Consider the following 21,831-nt stretch of genomic DNA (forward strand, 5'->3'; position numbering starts at 1 on the left):
TTTCTGATAGAGACGGGTGAGCTATGATGTCCCCTGAATAGATAAAGTGTACCAATAAAAATTACATCAATATACATTTTTAGATTAACATACTACTCCCCAAATTACCTTGAATTACATTATATAAAGGTGTGGCTATATATGGCTTCTTTTCAAGCTGGCCACCACCCCTCATATTGAACTTCGCCATTAAAACATTTGATTGACATCATTCTGTGATTTTTTTTTAGGATTACTTCACCATAGAAAAATAACTAAATAAGGTCAGTAAGTGAAAAAAAAAGTGATGTGACATAGAGCCAAGGGTCCAAACAGTTCAGTAAAAAATTAGGCATAAAAGCAACCAGACTTTGGTCCTCCAAGCCCTCTGGTGTTCCAATAATCCTTCGATTTTGCCTCCATCGCTGGTTCTCCAGGTTGTCCAGCTTGAGATTGAGGCTGGTGTTTTCTGTTTGCAGCAAGTTCAGTTTCTCCACCACCGTCAACTGGCCATCTGAGTTGTTGAGTGCCTCTTCAATGTCTCCGATCTGTTGAGCTTGCGATGACAGGTTTGTTTGTAATGTGAAAACGGTAAAACGAATTTCAGACAAAAATTCAGACTGTAGTGAAGAGATTTCTGAATGGATGGTAGATGAAATTAAGTCCTTCAAGGAAGCTGGCATTATCTCTTCCTCCACCTGTACTGAAGTGGTAGCATTAGCTTTAGCAGCTTGGTCGCTGAAATAAATAGCACTACTGAAAAGAAAAGGAATGAGTATTCACGGAGTGACTTCCAACCGCGTCTATTCACCACGAGGCATACCGGAAGTCCCAGTTTGCTGGTTTTAAAGGTTTTAACTGAAGTAGACTGAACACAGATTGTTTTCTCTAAAAACAGATTAAGTAAACTAAAATTGTAAATCTAAATCACCTGGTATATTCAAGTAAGAGTTATAATTTAACTTCAAGTATAAAGAGCGAACAACTGCACATTTTTCACTTTGCTTATTCTTGCTTATGAGTCAGGCTCATCAAGTGCTCATGGAGGAACAACTGTAAATTATTAACAGAAAATTATTTAATTATTCAAATAAGTGAAGCATTTCATTTACAATGATGATACACTGAATGTTTAATAGGCGTATATGCTTAACAAAAAGTATGTTCCTGTTAGAGTAAAAAAAAAAAAAAGCCCATAAATTAAATAATAGAAGTTTTTTTTTTTTTTTTTTTCTGACACTGATAACGAAGGCAGGTGGTAAAGATAAAGTCTGTTAATAAATAACCATTAATTTGTTAATGTGTAACAAATGAGTTGTTAGTGTTCAGCTCCTGACATCACTGAGTGACTGTAGACAGAGGTGATGTAAAAGAGCAAGGCATTCACTGCTGAAGTGTGTCTGGAGTATGGCGAAGTGTAAAACCGACTGCATCGAAAGGCCTCTGTCTCTGGTCTTTCAAAAGTTTGGAAGTGTTGTTGGTAGATATCCATACGTGTTTCTTTTATTTCCTTTATTTGTAGCTGCTGGCCTTGGAGCCGGTTTTATCTTTCTTCAGGAAAGGGAGGCAAATGATATTGAAGACCAGTTCACACCCGTCAATGGACCTGCCAAGCTGGAGAGGGCGATTGTGGTGGAAAATTTCCCACAATCTGAAGAGTTTTCTCAGTTACGGCTCACGTCTGAGGGAACATATGGCTCTTTGATAATCACAGGCTTCCGTGAAGAAAATATATTAACTGAAGCAGCTTTTATTGACATTTTAGAGTTAGACAGACAAGTAAAAAATATAACAACCGGAAACACTTTTAAAAATCTTTGTGCTAAAACAAATGGAAACTGTATGTCAAATCCAATTTTAGAAATTATAAATTACAATGCTACTCAAATCGTTTCTTCAGCCATAACATATCCGATGAATAATGGCATGTTTTTGGGAACAATTATCGGCGGTGTACAGTTAAAGCAGGATAGCTCAGAGATATCCAGTGCAAAAGCGGTCAGGCTTTTTTATTTCCTAGATGAGGAGAAGACAATGGAAAATTCTGAGTGGCTCAATGGCTTTCTAAAACTCCTGTCAAACTATACACAACAGAAAACGGTGAGTAAAAATAAATAAATAATGATTGTGAGTTATATCTATATCCATACAGATGATTAATTGTTTGTTTAAATGGTTAAACTCAGTTAAACTCATTTGACATTTATCAATTCATATTTAATAAGTCAGCACCAATAGTCGTTTACGTAGCAATTCTAATATACTGAGATAATGCACTGAACACATATATTTGCTTGTTTTTTTGTCTTGTCATGTCCTGTCATAATTTGCCATAATTGTTTTGTATTGTTCTTCCACACAATGAACACATTTATGTTTACAGTACTTATACAGAATTTTTCATTTCTACAGGTCCATGTGTCTTATTTTACATCAATATCAAGACAAAATGAGTTTGAGACCAATTCAGACTCTGTGATCCCTCTCTTCTCTGTTACATATTTCCTGGCCATTACCATTTCAATTCTGTCTTGTTTAAGGTATTGTGAAGTATAAAAAATGTGTGAAATAAGCACATGACCTGTCATTAGGTGTATTTATCCCTACAGCATGTCTCTGTCCACAGGTTAGACTGTGTCAGGACGAAGGTGTGGGTGGCTGCGTTTGGTGTCGTCTCTGTCGGGTTGGCCGTGTTGGCCAGCTTTGGACTGCTGCTGTTCTGCGGGATGCCGTTTGCCATGACCGTGGCCACAGCTCCGTTTCTGATTCTTGGTCTATAACATTCATTAATTTCATCACCTATTGGCATCTCACAACTGATGCTGAAAGGCTCACAGTCTCTGCTTTCCTGCAGGTGTTGGTGTTGACGACATGTTCATAATGATCTCCTGCTGGCAGAAGACTGAAGTTGATAAAGCTGTTGAAGTTCGCTTAGCAGAGACGTATAAGGAGGCTGGCGTGTCCATCACTATCACCACACTGACGGATGTGCTGGCGTTCTACATCGGCCTCCTGACGTCGTTCCGCTCCGTTCAGTCTTTCTGCATGTACACCAGCACAGCTCTTCTGTTCTGCTACGTCTTCAACATCACCTTCTTTGGCGCATGCCTTGCATACAATGGGAGACGAGAGAAAGGCAACAGACACTGGCTGACCTGCATGAGAGTCCCAGAAGAAGCCAGTGGTGATGCCAAAGGGTGTTGTATTGGTGGAGCTTATGATATAAACACACGTCAGGAGTTTGAAATGCCAATGGATTCATTCTTTAAAAACTATTACGGTCCTTTTCTTACAAGAGTGTGGGTTAAGGTGCTTGTGTGTCTAATCTATGCCGGGTATTTAGCAGTCAGTATCTACGGGTGCTTCCAAATACAGGAAGGGTTGGATCTGAAACATTTAGCGGCAGATGGCTCATATGTTGGAGATTACTATGACAATGAGGATGAATTCTTCTCTGATTTTGGTCCTAATGTCATGTTAGTTATAAAGGATGAGCATTTTCAGTACTGGAACCCAACTGCTCGTAAAAGTCTTGACTTTTGTTTGGATAATGTTCAAAATCTGACAATGGCAGATTCAGACATTCCACCTATTTCTTGGCTTCATGTATATGTGCAGCTTGGGATGAATTCAGGTTTTGATGTAAACAATGAAACACAATTCAAAAGCCATTTAACTGCATTTCTTAATTATTCTGGTTTTAGCCAAGATGTCAATTTCTCTAACAATCAAATTCTTGCATCACGTATGTTCGTTCAGACGGTGAACATCCGCACAGCGATTGATGAGAAGAACATGCTGAATGCATTTAGAGAAACTGCAGATGAATGTGGGAAGTTGCAGACGCCTGTGGATCTGATAGTGTACCACCCTGCATTCATCTATTTTGACCAATATGCCGTCATCATCACTAATACAATCCAAAATATAGTAGTTGCTACATGCTTGATGTTAGCCATTTCACTCCTGCTGATCCCAAATCCACTCTGCTCTCTCTGGGTGACGTTTGCCATTGCATCTGTCATTGTGGGAGTGGCCGGTTTCATGGCATTATGGGATGTTAGTTTAGACTCTGTGTCTATGATTAATCTTGTTATCTGTATAGGGTTTTCTGTGGACTTCTCTGCTCACATATCCTATGCTTTTGTGTCAAGTGAAAAATCATCCCTGAATAAGAAAGCCACAGATGCCATTACTAAACTGGGCTATCCAATAGTTCAGGGAGCTGTGTCCACTATCGCAGGTGTGGTGGTGCTTGCGGCTGCTAAAAGCTACATCTTCAGGACCTTCTTCAAAATCATGTTCTTAGTTATTCTGTTTGGAGCCATCCATGGAATCGCATTCATACCTGTGTTCCTGACCTTCCTCAGCACTTGTGGCAAGACATGTAGTAAGAAGAAAAAAGAAAATCTGAGCAACAGCACAAATGGACCACAAGCAGGAACAGACATGAGCAATTCACGTACCAACATAGTGGAAGCTCATACAGATCCCGACTGTTACTGAGCTGGTCATCTGGAGTTCACCATATTCATATTGTTTTCACAGTTTGTTTGGTTTGTGTTATTGCTGCTGTGTAAATTATCTGTTCATTGATTAAAAATCACTTAGCTTTATATTATATGCAAAGAAAGTAAAATACACAAATGGTCTGATAACAGTAGTTAATATTTCAGGTATCAATAAACAATTAACAACATGGGATTTGAAAGAACCTATTCATGTAGCAGAAAGTGCAGAAAATTAATAAATTAACCTTGATCAATAAATGCTGTAAAAAAATAAAAAATAAAATAAAAACATTTGTTCATTTTTAATTTATGATTCCTAATGCATCAATTGATTACTCATTGAACTGAACCTCATTGTGAAGTGTACCTGATGTTATGATGGTGAACCTCTTTTTTACAGTTTAGCTTTATTTGCCATTTTGATTTGAACATGCAAGAATATTCTAAAGCAAACAGCCATCATTCTGCTTTTGTATACAATGCACATCACATTTTTATACAGCATGTGTTGTTTAGTTTAGTAATTTTCTTATTCTTTTCAACAGTATGAAATTATTTAGCGACCATTGCAAATCATTTAAAATTTGTGTCAGCACGTCATTAATAGAACAAGCCATCAGTTTAATATTGGGTTTTGTTGCGTTATGCCTCGCGGGTTCTACTGTATTTTGCTGCTTGCGTTGGGTTTAATTTTTTTTGGTGAGGAGGGAAGATTGTGTGTGTCCTATACCTTAACGGACAGCATGAAACCCACAAAAAAATATTTAATAAATAAAAATAAAAACATGCAAATGCTATTTTTCAATGTTTCAAGTGATGCAGGTGTTTTTGTCCCCTATAGTTTTTATTTTATTTTATTATTTAAAAAAGCACAGATTTTTCATTTTGTCTTGAGAAGGAATTGTAGGTGGGGGGGGGGGGTGAATGTACAGTCATCTCTTAACATTCAATACCAAAACTGAGGTGCCCTTGAGCAAGACACAGAACCTCCAACTGCTCCCGGGTGTTGCAGCATAAATGGCTGCCCACTGCTCCGTGTGTGTCCACTGCAGTGTGTGTACTTTGGATGGGCTAAATGCAGACCACAAATTCTGAGTGTGGGTCACTATACTTGGCTGTATGTCATGTTATAATGTTTAGTGAAATTATTTGGTAGTCTGACCTGAGATGGTGATTTGTTTATAGGTTTAAAGGAGAGCGTGACCACAAACATTTTGAAAACCACTGCTCTAGACCATGCATATGCACTCTTTTACTTAGTGAAGTAAATTTAATAATGAAGTAAACTGAATTATTTTAAAGTCAGTTTTACATTTCATATACACATTTAGATTAAATATGATAGTCTCATTAATAGAGTTAAGTACTGAAATTCATGAAATCATAATCCAGAAATTACAATGTTTTTTATATGAATTTAAATAGAGATCTGTAGTCAATGTGCTGCTTTTGATAATTTTTTCTGTGGTAAGCTGTGTTTTAATGTTTTTATCATAGGGAGGATTGCGTGGCACATGACAATTCTGCTTTAAGTGTTCTAAATAGTAAAACTCAATGTTCTGAGAAAATTTTTTGCATGCATAATGATCATTGATGCAAATTTGGCTTCGTCTCATGGCTTTGGAACATAGACCGTATTGACAGACATAAGGACGCGCCCATTGATCGAACAGTCCATTTGTTTGAACAAGTCTGATGACAGAACTTTAGAACCTCTGCAAACAGTTGTGTCATGCACAGACAGATATTAGCTTAATGATAACACCTTTCGTGCTCTTCTCAATATTGTGACAATGAGCATTGTATTTAAAAGATTTTGAAGGAAACTCTAAGATAATGCACATTTTCTTTTTAAAATGTTTTTTTTTTTTATTGACACAGTGAGTCATACAGTTATTTACACAGCAAAAAATAAGGCTTATCTCTTTCCATTAAAATATATAAACATCCTGAAATAAATGTTTTCCATATAGACAGAATTTAGATTTGTATAAAACAATTAAAAATATTATCTAGCCAGTGAAATAGATTGAGAACAACTCTGAATGCTTTCTCTGCAATGTATTTTTAAGGACACTGAATAGCAATGTAGCCAAAAAAATATATGGTTATTTCTGGGGGGAGAAACATGCATGCACAATCTTCTGCTGATTGGGTATTACAAAGGGAATTTTGCACAGGTTCTGACGTACGCATGGTTTTATGAATCTGAAAACGTGTGCATTCAAAGTCTAGCTTTTGTGCGTACAATTTTAGGATGAAATCTACATAAAGTTTTATACATGATACCTGAATATTGAGTCTGACTCTGTCCATTAGTTACTAGTGTTTTTTAGTAATTTAGTAATTTTATTTTTGGTTGGTCTTGGGCGGAAGTGAGCTGACTTTTGCCCAGGACCAGCCAAATATAAAATTCTGTCTACGCCACTGAGCTGTATCAACAAATTAAATGAAACTATGGAGACAAACCAGGCACACAGCAGACGGGTAGAACACACAGAAAACAAATTCACAGCACACTTCTATATCAGAGGTCACAGGCCTCTGGAGAAACTAGGGGTTAAGTGTCTTGCTTAGGGACACATTGGTGTCTCACAGTGGATTCAAACCCAGGTCTCTCACACCAAAGCCATGTGTCTTATCCACTGTGCCAACACCACCAATTAAATACACGTTAAATATACATGTTATTTATACATATTTTAATGCCATTAAATATGTAATGTTAGTTAGTAATACTTAAGTTGTTTCATGTTTGTGTACTGTGGATTTTTTCTTCATACAATTTTTTTGAGGAAGCACTTGCTCCCTTCCAGAAAATGGCTGTGATTGATATATTATGTACATTTATCTGAAATAATTAAATAAAAATATACCGCACAACTGTCAACACAGAAATGAGAACCTAATATTTTACACACACTACGGTGGAGTGATTCACTTTTTACCGGTAACGTAGGCTACTAACAAATGTTCTTCATTAATTTTACTGGCAGCTATTAATCTGAATATCAGATGCTGTGAACATTGCAGACAAACTATTTACACAGGTAGCTGTTAATGTACAGTACAATTAACTATACAACCATGTTCTGAGGAAAATTAGTAATGGAACATGTCATATCTGAGACGGATAATGCAGTTTCTGAGTAATCTTATCTGTTTGGATCATATCTGAATTTGATAAAAATGTTGTAAAGCAATTCACACTTTTCCAAGGTAAGAACGGTGCTGTGGGAAGTTGTGCGTCACACGTCATATGGGTACATTAGTGCTGCTGTGTGTTTGTTCTATTACTCTGGACAAGAGGTGCTTTTTTATTCTTGGTGTGAAGTAAAATGTTTGACTTGCGTAGTTGTTTAGATGATGCTTACACCACATAAACTGCTGTTAAATTGAAGTGTTAGATTTAAATCTTCCATTCAAAGTATTTAATCTATCCATATTAGCTATCATTAGCATTTTCTGTGAAGTTTGTTTGGAACTATGCATCATGAAAAGCACACAAAAAAAAAGACTTTATAGGAAAATTTATAGGAAATTAAATGAATTTTACTTATTGTTTTGTCTATATTTTTTGTCTAACAAATTTATGTAAAGTAATGAATATCTTAATATTTATTCTGTATACTAATGCAAACACAATTCCAAAAAAGTTGGGACACAGTGCAAATTGTGAGTAAAAAAGGAATGGAATAATAAAAAAATCTAATAAATGTACATTATATTCTTTATAAAATATAAATAACATATTAAAACCCATTTGCATTCAAGCATCGCCAACGGACCCAGTTTATTATTGTTTCACCTTCACTGCATGTTAAACATCACTCTCTTACTTGATCTGGACAAACTGTGCATCAATTGAAAGTTTAAAGACTCTAGCTTCGATATTTGACCAATGTTTTGATAAAACATTGTTGCAGTGACAGTTATTTAGTAATTCATGTCAGGAGTGCAAAATAAGAAATCCGTATTATGCCACATTTTGAATAGAAATTCACCACTCGTTCATATTCAGTCACGTCTGCAGCGGTTTATTTGTGTTCACATAGACTCAACTCAACTGAACTTTATTTATAAGCACTTTCAACACCACAAGTGGAACCAAAGTGCTGTACAGAAAGTATAAAACAGAAACATAAATAACAAAAACAGACATATGACACACACTTACAAAGCATTGTCAAAAGCTAAAGAAAACAAATAAGTTTTAAGCGCACTCTGAAAAAGACCCAATGAAGGACTAATTTTAACAGACAGAGGAAGGTCATTCCGAAGCCTAGGAGCTCCAACAGAAAACGCCTGATCACCTTTACATTTTAAACGCGTTCGTGGAACTGTAAGAAGCAACTGATAATTTGAGAGCAGAGATCTGATGGATTGACAGCGGCTAATAAAATCAGTAACATACTCGGGGACTAGACCATGCAGAGATTAAAAAACGTACAACAGCGCTTTGCACTGAATTCTGTAACGTATGGGTAACCAATGTAGTTTAATTAAAACTGGAGTAATGTCTTCTCTCTTCTTAGTACCCGTTAAAAGTCTGGCAGCTGATTCTGAACGTGCTGCAAATGGGAGAGAGAAGCCTGACCCACACCGAGATACAATACATTACAATAATCCAAACTTGAAGACACAAAGGCGTGAACAACTTTCTCCATATTATTAGAAGTAAGAATAGATTTGAATTTAGATATTGATCTAAGATAGAAGAAACTATTCTTAACAACAGCATTAATTTGCTGCTCAAATTTAAGCTCAGATTCAAAAATGACTCCAAGGTTCCTCAGGCAATACAGTTTTTTTCCCAGGAAACAACCCCAAGCAGTCATCATCCACACACCCCTTTTTTTTTTTTGCAAAATAAAATGAGCTCAGTCTTAGACTCACTGAACAGTGTCAATGAGGGTTTATAGGCCAAAGATGCATATCTGCAGAGATATATGGATATATTTACTGATGTTTACTTCATATTTCTTCAGACAGAATCATAATTTCTATTCATTTTCCACTAATTTACGCGATCTGATGATAAACAGCCTCTATCAGCGCCGTCTCTGGGTGCTTCTCAATTCTTATTTGTGCATCCTTGTTTCATTTCCTGGCTTCCTTTCCTTGTGTCTTAGCTCCACCTCTTCAGGATGTGAGGTAAGGACGCAAGAAAAGGACATGAGGATGGAGGACTTGAATCAAGTGAAATGATTTATCCTCACTTCCTTCAGCGTTACTTCAAAGTGTCATCAGCTGTGATTTAAGGGATCTGGCTTTATCAGAATCAGAATAAGAAAGAGCTTTATTGCCAAGTATGCTTGTGCATACAAGGAATTTGTTTTAGTGACATAAGCTTCCAGTACACAAAGACAACAACAACAACAACAAAAAAGGAGAATTACAAATTGGCAAATAAATAAGTGTATAAACAATTGTGCTATAAATGATAATGGAATAGGATTGAGATGCAGGAATGTTCAGAATCAGAATCAGAATCAGAATCAGAATGAGCTTTATTGCCAGGTATGTTTACACATACGAGGAATTTGTTTTCGTGACAGAAGCTCCGCAGTACAACAGAATGACAGCGACAGAACATAAAACACATAATAAAAGATGTGTTAATAAAAGATTTGTTAACCCTCCATTCTAGGATGGAGGGTTAACAAATAAATATAAGGATATTGCACGTTTATAATAATAATAATAATAATAATAATAATATATTTATTTTGTGTAGCGCCTTTAAAAGTAGCTTTCTCAAAGCACTTTACATACAAGCATAACAGCAAATGAATAAACACAATGTAAGTACAAGAAAATAAACGCATAAAATCAAGTTCATGTAAAAGCCATCCTAAAATAAAATGTTTTAAGAAGAGATTTAAAAGTCACTAATGAATTTGCTTCCCTGATGTCGGCCGGGAGAGAATTCCAGAGCTTAGGAGCATAGACAGAGAATGCTCGGTCACCCCACGCATGAAGCCGTGTCTTCGGAACAACCAATAGACCACTCTGAGAGGAGCGCAGATTGCGACGTGGTGTGTAGGGGATTAATAAGTCAGTCAAATACTCAGGTGCCAGATTGTGTAGAGATTTATAGGCCAACATAAGGATTTTAAAATCAATACGGTACCTAACAGGTAGCCAGTGCAGGGACTCCAAGACTGGAGTTATATGGTCCCTGGTCTTGACCCCAGATAGTACTCTAGCAGCTGAATTTTGAAGATATTGCAATTTATCCAGTGATGATTTAGATACCCCAGCTAGAAGACCATTGCAGTAGTCAATGCGCGAAAAGACAAAAGAGTTAATCAACTTCTCAGCTACCGAAAAGGATAACATAGGACGTAGCCGGGCTATATTTCTGAGGTGATAAAACGATGTCTTAACTCTATTCTGGACAGAAGGCTCAAATGACTGTGTGGTGGCAAATATGACACCCAATTTTTTTAATTTGGACTTAAACTCCAGTGCAACGCCATCAACAGACAGAGTATAAGCATAAGTAGGGAACATTTAACTGTTCATGAGGTAGATTGCCTGGGGGAAGAAACTGTTCTTGTGCCTTGCTGTTCAGGTATTTGCAGCTGTGAGGCACCGACCAGATGGCAAAAGTTCAAAGATGGGGTGACTTGGATGTGAGGGATGGAGAGGGATTTTCTGAGCCCTTTTCCTCACTCTGGATGTATACAGTTCTTGAAGGGTGGGCAGAGGGACACCAATAATCCTTTCGGCAGTTCGAACAGTTCTCTGTAGTCTTCTGATGTCTGATTTTGTTGCTGAATCAAACCAGACAGTTATTGAAGAACACAGTACAGACTCAATGACGGCTGAGTAGAACTGTTTCAGCAGCTTCTGTGGCAGGTTAAACTTCCTCAGCTGGGGAAGGAAGTACAACCTTTGCTGGGCCTTTTTAACGATGGAGTCAATGTGATTGTCCCACTTCAGGTCCTGAGAGATGGTGGTTCCCAGGAATCTGAATGACTCCACTGCAGTCACAGTGTTGTTCATGATGGTGAGTGGGGAAAGTGCAGGGGGGTTTCTCCTAAAGTCCACAATCATCTCCACTGTTTTGAGCGTGTTCAGCTCCAGGTTGATAAGACTGCACCAGACAGACAGCAGCTCAACCTCTTGTCTGTAAGCAGACTCATCACTGTCCTGGATGAGGCCGATGACTGTAGTGTCATCTGCAAACTTCAGGAGCTTGACAGAGGGGTCCTTAGAGGTGCAGTCGTTGGTGTACAGGGAGAAGAGCAGAGGGGAGAGAACACATCCCTGATGGGCACCAGTGTTGGTGGAGCAGCTGTTTGACATGAATTTCCCCAGTCTCACTAATTGTTGCCTATCTGTCAGAATGCTGGTGATCCACTGACAGATGGAGCTCGGAACATAGAGCTGGGTCAGTTTGGTCTGAAGGGCTGTTGGGATGATGGTGTTGAAAGCTGAACTAAAGTCCACAAATAGGATCCTCACATAAGTCCCTGTTTTGTCCAGATGTTGCAGGATGAAGTGCAATCCCATGTTGATTGCATCATCCACGTACCTGTTTGCTCGGTAAGCAAACTGAAGGGGGCCAGTAAGGGTCCAGTGATGTCCTTCAGATAAGCCAGAACCAGTTTTTCAAACGACTTCATGACGACAGACGTTAGAGCCACAGGTCTGTAGTCGTTAAGTCCTGTTATCTTGGGTTTCTTTGGAATGGGGATTATGGTGGAGCGTTTGAAGCAGGAAGGCACTTCACACAACTCCAGGGATCTGTTGAAGATCTGTGAAAAGATGGGGGCCAGCTGGTCAGCACAGATTTTCAGACAGGCTGGTGTAACGCCATCTGGGCCTGGTGCTTTTCTTCTTTTGTTCTTCCTGAAGACCTGGCGCACATCATCTTCACAGATTTGAAGAGCAGGAGGTATGGAGAGGGAGATTGCATGAGGTGTTAATGGTTGTGTAGGGAGATGGTCAGAATGGGTGATGGGGGTTTCTAATCTGCAATAAAACTCATTCAGGTTGTTAGCAAGTCGTTGATTAGCCTCAGTGCAAGGGGATGGTGTCTTGTAGTTCGTGATGGCTCTCAGACCTTCTCTACACTGAAGTTGAGTCGTTGAAAGTAAACTGGTCTTCCAACTTTTTAGCGTAGGTCTTTTTAGCCGCTCTAATCTCTTTGTCCAGTGTGTTCTTGGCCTGATTGTACAAGACCCTGTCCCCATTTCTGTAGGCATCCTCTTTGGCCTGACGAAGATGTCTGAGTTTTACTGTAAACCATGGTTTATCATTGTTGAATGTTAAATAAGTCCTGGTAGGAATGCATATATCCTCACAGAAACTAATATAGGATGTTATGGTCTCTGCGAGTTCGTCCAGATCGGTGGTAGCAGCTTCAAAAACACTCCAATCAGTGAGGTCATAAAAGATTGTAAATCCTGCTCTGTTTCGCTGTTCCATCTCTTCACAGTCCTTACTACAGGTTTAGCAGATTTAAGTTTTTGCTTGTAGGACGGTATAAGATGAATCAGACACTGATCAGAACATTCCAAAGCTGCTCGTGGAACAGAGTGATATGCATCCTTTATTGTGGTGTAACAGTGATCCAACATATTACTGTCTCTGGTGGGACATGTAACATGCTGTCTGTATTTTGGCAGTTCACGGGAGAGATTGGATTTATTATAAAGTCCCCAAGAATGATTAAAACAGAGTCCGGGTGTTGTTGTTCTTTCTCTGTAATCTGATCAGTGTGTTTCTGTAAAGCTGAGCTCACGTGCGCTTGCGGAGGTATGTAAACACTAACCAGAATAAACGAGTGAAACTCCCGCGGAGAAATGGAACGGCTTGCAGTTGACAAATTGCATTTCTATATCAGGACAGCACATCTTCTTTAACACAGTTACATCTGTACACCACCGTTCATTGATGTAAAAGCATGTCCCGCCGCCGCTCGATTTCCCCGTTGACTCTGATTCGCGATCCGCTCTAAACAGCTGAAAGCCCGGCAGATGGAGCGCCCTGTCCGGTATGGCATCCTTCAGCCAGGTTTCCGTGAAATATAGAGCAGCAGAGTGAGAGAAATCCTTATTTGTCCGTGAGCAGAAGGAGTTCGTCCGTTTTGTTGAGTAGAGAGTGGTGCGAGATGGATGCTAGGCAACGGTGTTCGAAATCTGCACATCCTGAGTCTGACGAGCGCTCCCGCTCGCTTCCCCTGTCTGCGCATCCTGAAGTTTATTTTGCATTATTGAGACACTGTTTTCCAAATGAATGTTGTTCAGTGCTTTGGCGCAATGTATTTTGTTTAAAGCACTATATAAATAAAGGTGATTGATTGATTGAAGTGCTTGATCAGCGCCGCTGCTTATGTTGTTAAAGTTTGTTAATTAGTGATGTGACCCAGTCAGACTCTGATTGGATCTTCAACATGTCAATCTTTAGATTGTCATAACTGGACACTGCCACAGCGTGTCACATGGTTCGTGTACACTTCTTGGTAGTTATCTGACCAAAACAACACTGACACACCTCTGAACACACAAAATATCCGAATAATAAACCTGCGATTACGATAGAAAAGCTTGGTATGAGATTTTCTTGAGATCTGGGGCGTTTTTATTTAAAAAAAATCTGAAATGCTAACTTGTGCAGCGATGTAAAAGACTATAAATAGCATATTTTTACAACAGTAAATGACCAAATTCCACCTGTGATCGCAAAAGGAAGTTATTACAAACACTCGATCGGGGTTTAAAGTGAGTTTTGAGTAAAAGTGTACTAATAATGTGTACTAATAATTTCATAAATTGTCTGATGTAGCTTGATGCATACATTAGCTCAAATGCTACTAAAAGCAGGTGCATTTCTTTTTCATTATGCATATCTGTCACAATAATAAACTCGTAAGAAAATATTTTGCTGTATTTTTATAGTAAGACTTTTGATAAATAAGGGTTAAATGCATACTGAGCCACCAAGCTGCTTATCCAATCTCACTTAAAGTGATAGTTCACCCAAAAATGAAAATTCTGTCAGTAATTACTCACCCTCATGTTGATCCAACCATGTAAGTCTTTCATTCATCTTCGGATCACAAATTAGTATTTTTATGATTAAATATGAGCGCTGGAATACTCCTCCATTGGCTTTAAGGGTGCCCAAACTTGTCCGTCCAAAAAAAGTCTGTGAAGAAATTTTTAAATAGTCCATGCCACTACAGTGGCTCAACCGTACGTTTCTCAAGCGACGATGATACTTTTCCTGCGAAAAAAACAAACAAAAGAACGACTTTATTCAACTATTAATTTTCTCTCTTGTAGGCCTCTGACGTTAGTTCACGAGAGCTCCATGACGCATGCGCGAGAACTAAACTGACGACGGTCTTCTTCTACTACTACTTGTTACTGGCTGCTCACTCCTTATGAGTATTACTGCCACCTAGTTTTCAAGATGAAGTGCTGGCATAGCCGGAAGCGATAAACCTTGTTTACAAGCAGGTGAATGCGCGCGCGGTATGTAAGCTATTGAATTCGACATTGATCGTGTGCTTTTGGTCTCGCTCTAAGTAATTGTTTACAATGGTTATAAAGTGTGCATTTCCTGGATGAAAAACTAACGAGTAAACGTAAAGGTGCCTTAATATTGCCACAAAATGAACGGCTTACCTTTCACCGTTTCCCATCAAATGCTCGTGAGCGACTGAATCTATGGCTGCTGGCTGTTCAATGGGATGTTCATTTACCGATTAATTTCGTCAAGCACATGAAGTTGTGCAGTGAACATTTTTCTCCAGATGATTTCAAATCAGTTCAACAAAAAAGATTACTGAAATCAACAGCTGTGCCCAACTTGTTTATACAGACCAACAATGTAAGTGGAAGCAGTATGTGGTAATTGTTAAAGTCATGATACACTCATTTAGTTTTGTCTTTATTTGTATGTGGCTCTATATTAAATAATAATAAAAAAAAAACATAATACATGATACATGATACAGTGAATTAAAGCCGAGTTACAACATTGACTTGAAATGTTTTAGGAATCAAAGGATCCATCACAACTCAGTCAGGATCCCCAGTCAGCAGGTCCACTCCTTACAGGTCTTATTCCACAAGTAACTAATCAAAGTGAAAACACAGTTACAGAGGAAATATTGTCAGCTGTAAATTTATCTGGTGTTCCTCAGTCAACCCCAGTTAAGTGCAATATAATTAATAGTTCTACGCAAGTACTTGACTCTCCATTTCCTTCAACACTTCTGTTGGTGTTATCAAGTCCTGAAAAATCTATACAGTGTTCAAAGCCATCTACGTCAGGGATGTACTACACCTTACCAGCAATAAAGTCCTATCAGTCAGTAAATTAACTTTTTAATTAATGTCCTTATTCTGTTTTTTAAATAATAAAATCATAATTTTTATGAGGGACATAAAATGTACTTTATCATATATTTGTTACTATAATCCTATGTTGTTGTTTTAATTTGCCAAAAATATTATTATTATTTTATTTAGAATGAACAAACATATGCTGAAAGTGAGAACATCAATGAAGACCTTAGTTTTGATGTCAGCATGCTTTCCCTGGATCCTACAACAGAAAAGGACCTAAGTTTTGTTCCTCTAAGTTCGACCTCAACATCAACTCCAACTACAGAAGAAGAAGAAGCAAATTGTGGATTCAAAGATAAAAAATGGATCGTCAATGAGTCCAGATTGATGGAGCTGTTTACCAGATGTTATCATTGTGGAGCATCAGTCACTGAAACTAAAAAAACAACTTGTGGAAGCCTCATACGTGTTCCTTGGGAATGTTCAAATGGTCATCAAGGAAAATGGAACTCGTGTGATTAAATTAGAGGCATGCAAGCTAACAACCTTCTTGTGGCAGCGTGTACACTTTTCACTGGGTCAACATATGCGGACATTGATGACTGGGCTTCATTACTCAACCTCCAAATACCAAAGAAAACCACCTTTTACGCTATCCAGTCCTCTTATTTAAAGCCAGTTGTAGACGTTATGTACACAGAACAACAGGAGAAATTGCTGGAAGGCTTGCAGACACAAAACATTCTGCAAAAAGAAGTTCATTTGTCAAGAGATGGGAGAAATGACAGGTAAGTTTAAATCTAAACTGCGTGCATAAGTAAAACAAGTTGCTAACTATTTTATCCTCGTTAGCCATTTTTAAATTTAAATCATTATTGGTGTTGTTGTTTTTTTGCAACCCTGGATTCTCAGCAAAGTACTGTACATACAGTATAATGGATGATTCAACTAATCAGGTTGTTCACTACGAGTTGGTGTAGGTCAGTGTACATGCAGATATTGTCACTAATTGATCAACATTTATATGTAATGTGTTTTGTATTATTATTTTACTTACATTGTGTATTATTATTAAAGGTGCTCTAAGTGGTCTCACACATTTTTTAGGCAAAAAACTTTTTTTTTTACATGCAACAAACATCTACTTAGTATCCACTAGCTTTCTGTTTCCTGAACACACTTTTTAAAAAAACATGTTCTCTGCAGACAGCCTAATCAACACAATGACTATTGATGACTATGGACAGATCCCCATCTGTAAGAAAGATAATTAGGGTTGATTATCCACAAATTCATCGTGAGTTTGACATCTGGTACATAGTGAAGGGTATACATCTTTCCATACTAATTCATACGTATTTTTTTTAATAACTTTTTTATTTCTTAACTACTGTTGTACAGAAAGGCGGCTTTGCATTAACTACAGTTTGACAACAATATAAACACTGTTTGTATGTACTAGGTTCACCCCAGAGTATCATATTGTATAATAAATAACTGTCATAATGTTTTGCAGGTTTCTTCAAGAAATTACTATCAGTTTCTAAAAAGAAAGAAAATGTAGACCTTCAGCCATGGATTAAAAGCATATGCAACCATTTGTGGTATGCCTGAGCATCCTACAACAGTGACCCAGAGGTTTGTTATCTAATATTTATTTTACACATCTGATGTAGACAAACCCTTATCAAAAATGTCATTGTAAAAATGTTTTAAACAGGTTTTGACAGAAAAGTGAAATCTCTGCTCCATCACATTTGCGGTGAACACAGGTGGGAAGAAAATGGACGTCAACCAACGTGTGCCCACGATGACCCCAGCCATGACTAGCAAAGGAGGAAACGATGGCTACGAAAAGAGTCCACAGCCTTCCGCACACTTTCAACACTGGTTTTACATCCCAATCTGTTGAAGGACATGAGGCAAATGGTCCTTTTCAAGCACACAGGCAAGTTAATGCTAAAACAAATGGTTTAAAATTCACATGGATAGGTAATACCAAAACAAATTTTTTTTTTTTCTCAGGCAGTCTTGCATTTTCACTACTCCTCAATGACAGCTCTTTCTCAACTTGCTGTCATGGATCACAATGAAAATGTAAACCGTCAACAGGCCACAACCAGCTCAGGCAAGTAATCAACTTTCCAAAAGTGGGGTGCTGACAATGCAAAATGCACAATTGATTATACATACACACTGACAGAGAGCAAATTAGACAAGATAATTTAGTTAGGGCAAAAAATAATGCATTACAACTGTATATATTTAACTTTAACAGGTGTTCCGCGATACAACATTGTTTTCCCCAAGCAAAATAAAGATTGGTTGGCAAGGAAAATTTATGAACCAACAACACAAAACTTCAGGGATGAACTTCTAAAAAGGGTACAAGAATGGCGCAGTGACCATACTGTACTTTTCAAGGACCCTTCCTCTCAAGTTTCTTTGCCTGATATACCATGCAATATTGCTACAAAACCCAAACCGGACAAGGAGGCTGCTATTGCAAAACGTGTGTCAAGGTTTTCCAAGTAAAAGACTGTCAACAGAATACTGTAAAACATTTTTGGGCCTTTTCTTATTTTGTTGGATTTTTCTTTTGGTGAAATCTTATGAAGCATTATTATTTTTTTATTTTTTTTATTTTTTTTTGTATAATTTTGTATATAGTGTTTGAAACTGTTGATAATAAAAAATTGTGCATATCTATTGCAGTGATAAAGAAATCTCTCTGACTAAAATTCTCTTTAACATCTAAACTAAAACTGTTTGGTAAACCTTATACCTAAATTACAAACAAAAGACAATATATTTTTATTAACATTTTTATTTAACAAGTATATCAGCAATACACAAAAATGTTAAATGTTAATATATTAGTGTATTGACTTGCTTTTAATTTCTTTACATTAGCATAAAAGCTTCTTCAGCATCCTTGAAACCAACATATACTCCCGAGGATGAGGGATATCTTTCCCGTATGGCTCGCACTACACAAGATGGAAGAACTTTTCTGTTGTGTCTTCCAAGTTTTTGACCTTTCAATATCCATTCGAGAACCATGCGGTATGCCACCAGTCTGTACTGACTGTAAACAGAAAAAAATAAAAGAATCAGAAAGTGTTTACACACATGAGGATAGATGATAAAGAAAACACATTGTAAAAAGCTAGGCTGCACATGTAATTATTCTACAGTCAAACAAACCTACTTACTCCATAGATAAAGTGCCAGCTGGTCCTTCTGGCCTCGGACGTCTCTTTCAATTCACTTTAGGTAAATTAAAAAACACTTCTAAAGCACTTAGACTTAGCAGGGGCAGAAAACCGGGATCCTCGGTTATACAGCGAAATAAACTTGTCCCATTGTTTGCATTATCCAAACTTTCAAGCTGTGGCATGACAATGTCCCCTTTCCTGTTCAGTTGGCATCGCCTGGCACTGATTACATTTACACCACCAACTCTCCAATGCTCTCTGTCTTTTGGAAGCTTAAACTGTGGTTGTGTTTCATCTCTTGCATTTCAATGTCTATGTATTCAGGTTCGAATAAGTAAGGTTGGTTAAAAAAATTCAAGTCTTCATCTACGTCAAAATCTACCGACATATTTACAAATAATGGTTTTAACTACCGCGCGCGTTCACCTGCTTGTAAACAAAGTTTAGCGCTTCCGGCTTTGCCAGCACTTCATCTTGTACCCTAGGTGGCTGTAATACTCCTAAGGAGTGAGCAGCCAGTAACAAGTAGTAGTAGAAGAAAACCGTCATCAGTTTAGTTCTCGCACATGCATCATGGAGCTCTCGTGAACTAACATCAGAGGCCTATAAGAGTTAAAATGAATAGTTGAATAAAGTCGTTCTTTTGTTTGTTTGTTTTTTCACACGAAAAGTATTATCGTCGCTTGAGAAACGTATGGTTGAGCCACTGTAGTGGTATGGACTATTTAAACATTTTCTTCACTGACTTTCTGGACGAACAAGTTTGGGCCCCCTTAAAGCCAATGGAGGAGTATTCCAGCGCACATATTTAATCACAAAAATATTAATTTGTGATCCGAAGATGAACGAAAGACTTACATGGTTGGATCAACATGAGGGTGAGTAATTACTGACAGAATTTTTGGGTGAACTATCCCTTTAAGACTTTGTAAAGCCTAAAATACCACAACTAAGGCTAATAAAGGTGGAATAAGAGCAAAAGAGTAATGATAAAAGAATAATGCGGATAATGTGTCATACTTGGCGGAGGTGTGAAAGACTCGTTTGGTGAGAACAATAGAACCATGAATGGTGGAGTTTTCACAGACAAAGCACACAGGAGTGTTTACATGTGAGATCTTACAGAGATGACAAGTGCCATAAATAAATCTGATTAGCCTTCTCTAAAAACACACATGACAAGGCCTTAGAAAATATTTCATAAAATTCATAGTTTTACAGATTCGATTATGAAATTTCTAATGAAGTTTTGTAAGACTTGTTGCTTTAGTTAAACTGTTTTTAAACTCATATCCTACATCAACAATATTTTAATACATTTAAAAAATATGTTTTTAATATTTTTATTTTTGTTCTTATGTTTGAGCTTATATATCTCTATTATCATAACAGTCTGAGTAATTCTGATTCCTGAACAGTAAACTTTGAAGTGTCAGCTTTGTGAACAAATGTTGATTATGTATCTAGTCAGAAAGAATCATGAGCAGAAACCTTTTTATTTTGGTTATGTCATTTCTGTCTCAATGCCAAAAAAATGGGGGGGACTGGTAAGGGGTTAAATGTTGAAAGTGAGACATTTTGAAATGTAGTGCCAAATATTGGCTCATTTTGGATTTCATGAGAGCTACACATTCCAAATGAAGGTGGGACAAGTAGCAATAAGAGGCCGGAAAAGTTAAATGTACATATAAGGAACAGCTGGAGGACCACTTTTTCAACTTATTAGGTAAATTGGCAACATGATTGGGTATAAAAAGAGCCTCTCAGAGTGGCAGTGTCTCTAAGAAGTCAAGATGGGCAGAGAATCACCAATTTCCCCAGTGCTGTGGCAAAACATAGTCAAGCAATAACAGAAAGGAGTTTCTCTGAGAAAAATTGCAAAGAGTTTGAAGTTATCATCATCTATGGTGCATAATATCATCCAAAGATTTAGAGAATCTGGAACAATCTGTGCGCGCAAGGGTCAAGGCCGAAAAACAATACTGGATGCCTGTGATCTTCAGGCTCTTAGATGGCACTGCATCACATACAGGAATGCTACTATAAAGGAAATCACAACATGGGCTCAAGAATACTTCCAGAAAACATTGTTGGTGAACACAATCCACCGTGCCATTCACAATTGCCGGCTAAAACTCTATAGTTCAAAAAAGAAGCCGTATCTAACCATGATCCAGAAGCAAAGGTGTTTTCTCTGGGCCAAGGCTCATTAAAATTGACTGTGGAAAAGGGGAAAACTGTTCTGTGGTCAAATTAATCAAAATTTGAAGTTCTTTTTGGAAAACTGGGACACCATGTCATCCGGACAAACGAGGACAAGGACAACCCAAGTTGTTATCAGCGCTCAGTTCAGAAGCCTGTATCTCTGATGGTATGGGGTTGCATGGGTGCATGTGGCATGGGCAGCTTACACATATGGAAAGGAACCATCAATGCTGAAAGGTATATCCAAGTTCTAGAACAACATATGCTCCCATCCAGACGTTGTGTCTTTCAGTGAAAAACCCGCATTTTCCAACATGACAATGCCAGACTACATACTGCATCAATTGCAACATCATGGCTGCAAAGAAGAAGGATCTGTGTACTGAAATGGCCAGCCTGCAGTCCAGATCTTTCATCCATAGAAAACATTTGGTGCATCCAAATGACCATCAGTGGCCAATTCTCCACACCGCAGACTCAGGACAACTTCACAATGACTGATGCACACAGTTTCTTCTCCTTCTCCCCACTCTCAGAGATGGACATTTCCAAACTTTCCTGTCCGATCATCCTACCACTTGTCCACTTGATCTGATCCCCACTCACCTC

The 21,831-nt window shown here is 37.9% G+C and overlaps 1 protein-coding gene across 1 annotated transcript; it reads left to right on the plus strand.

Moving 5' to 3' along the window:
• Window positions 1–1,342: 1,342 nt before the first annotated feature.
• On the plus strand, window positions 1,343–5,137 carry LOC127963147 (patched domain-containing protein 3). The gene is made up of 4 exons (XM_052562897.1): window positions 1,343–2,079; window positions 2,392–2,519; window positions 2,606–2,751; window positions 2,834–5,137. The coding sequence occupies exons 1-4, from the start codon at window positions 1,387–1,389 to the stop codon at window positions 4,483–4,485; spliced, it is 2,619 nt and encodes an 872-aa protein (XP_052418857.1). The 5' UTR covers window positions 1,343–1,386; the 3' UTR covers window positions 4,486–5,137.
• Window positions 5,138–21,831: the final 16,694 nt, after the last annotated feature.

The sequence above is a fragment of the Carassius gibelio genome, chromosome B8 (genome assembly GCF_023724105.1).
Source record: "Carassius gibelio isolate Cgi1373 ecotype wild population from Czech Republic chromosome B8, carGib1.2-hapl.c, whole genome shotgun sequence".
NCBI lineage: Eukaryota > Metazoa > Chordata > Actinopteri > Cypriniformes > Cyprinidae > Carassius > Carassius gibelio.

Excerpts from the sequence above, each read along its gene's own strand:
- LOC127963147 (XM_052562897.1), top strand. The coding sequence starts at position 1,387 with ATGGCGAAGTGTAAAACCGACTGCATCGAAAGGCCTCTGTCTCTGGTC. Across the intron at positions 2,520-2,605 it reads TCAATTCTGTCTTGTTTAAG|GTTAGACTGTGTCAGGACGA; the intron begins GTATTGTGAAGT and ends CTCTGTCCACAG. Across the intron at positions 2,752-2,833 it reads AGCTCCGTTTCTGATTCTTG|GTGTTGGTGTTGACGACATG; the intron begins GTCTATAACATT and ends GCTTTCCTGCAG.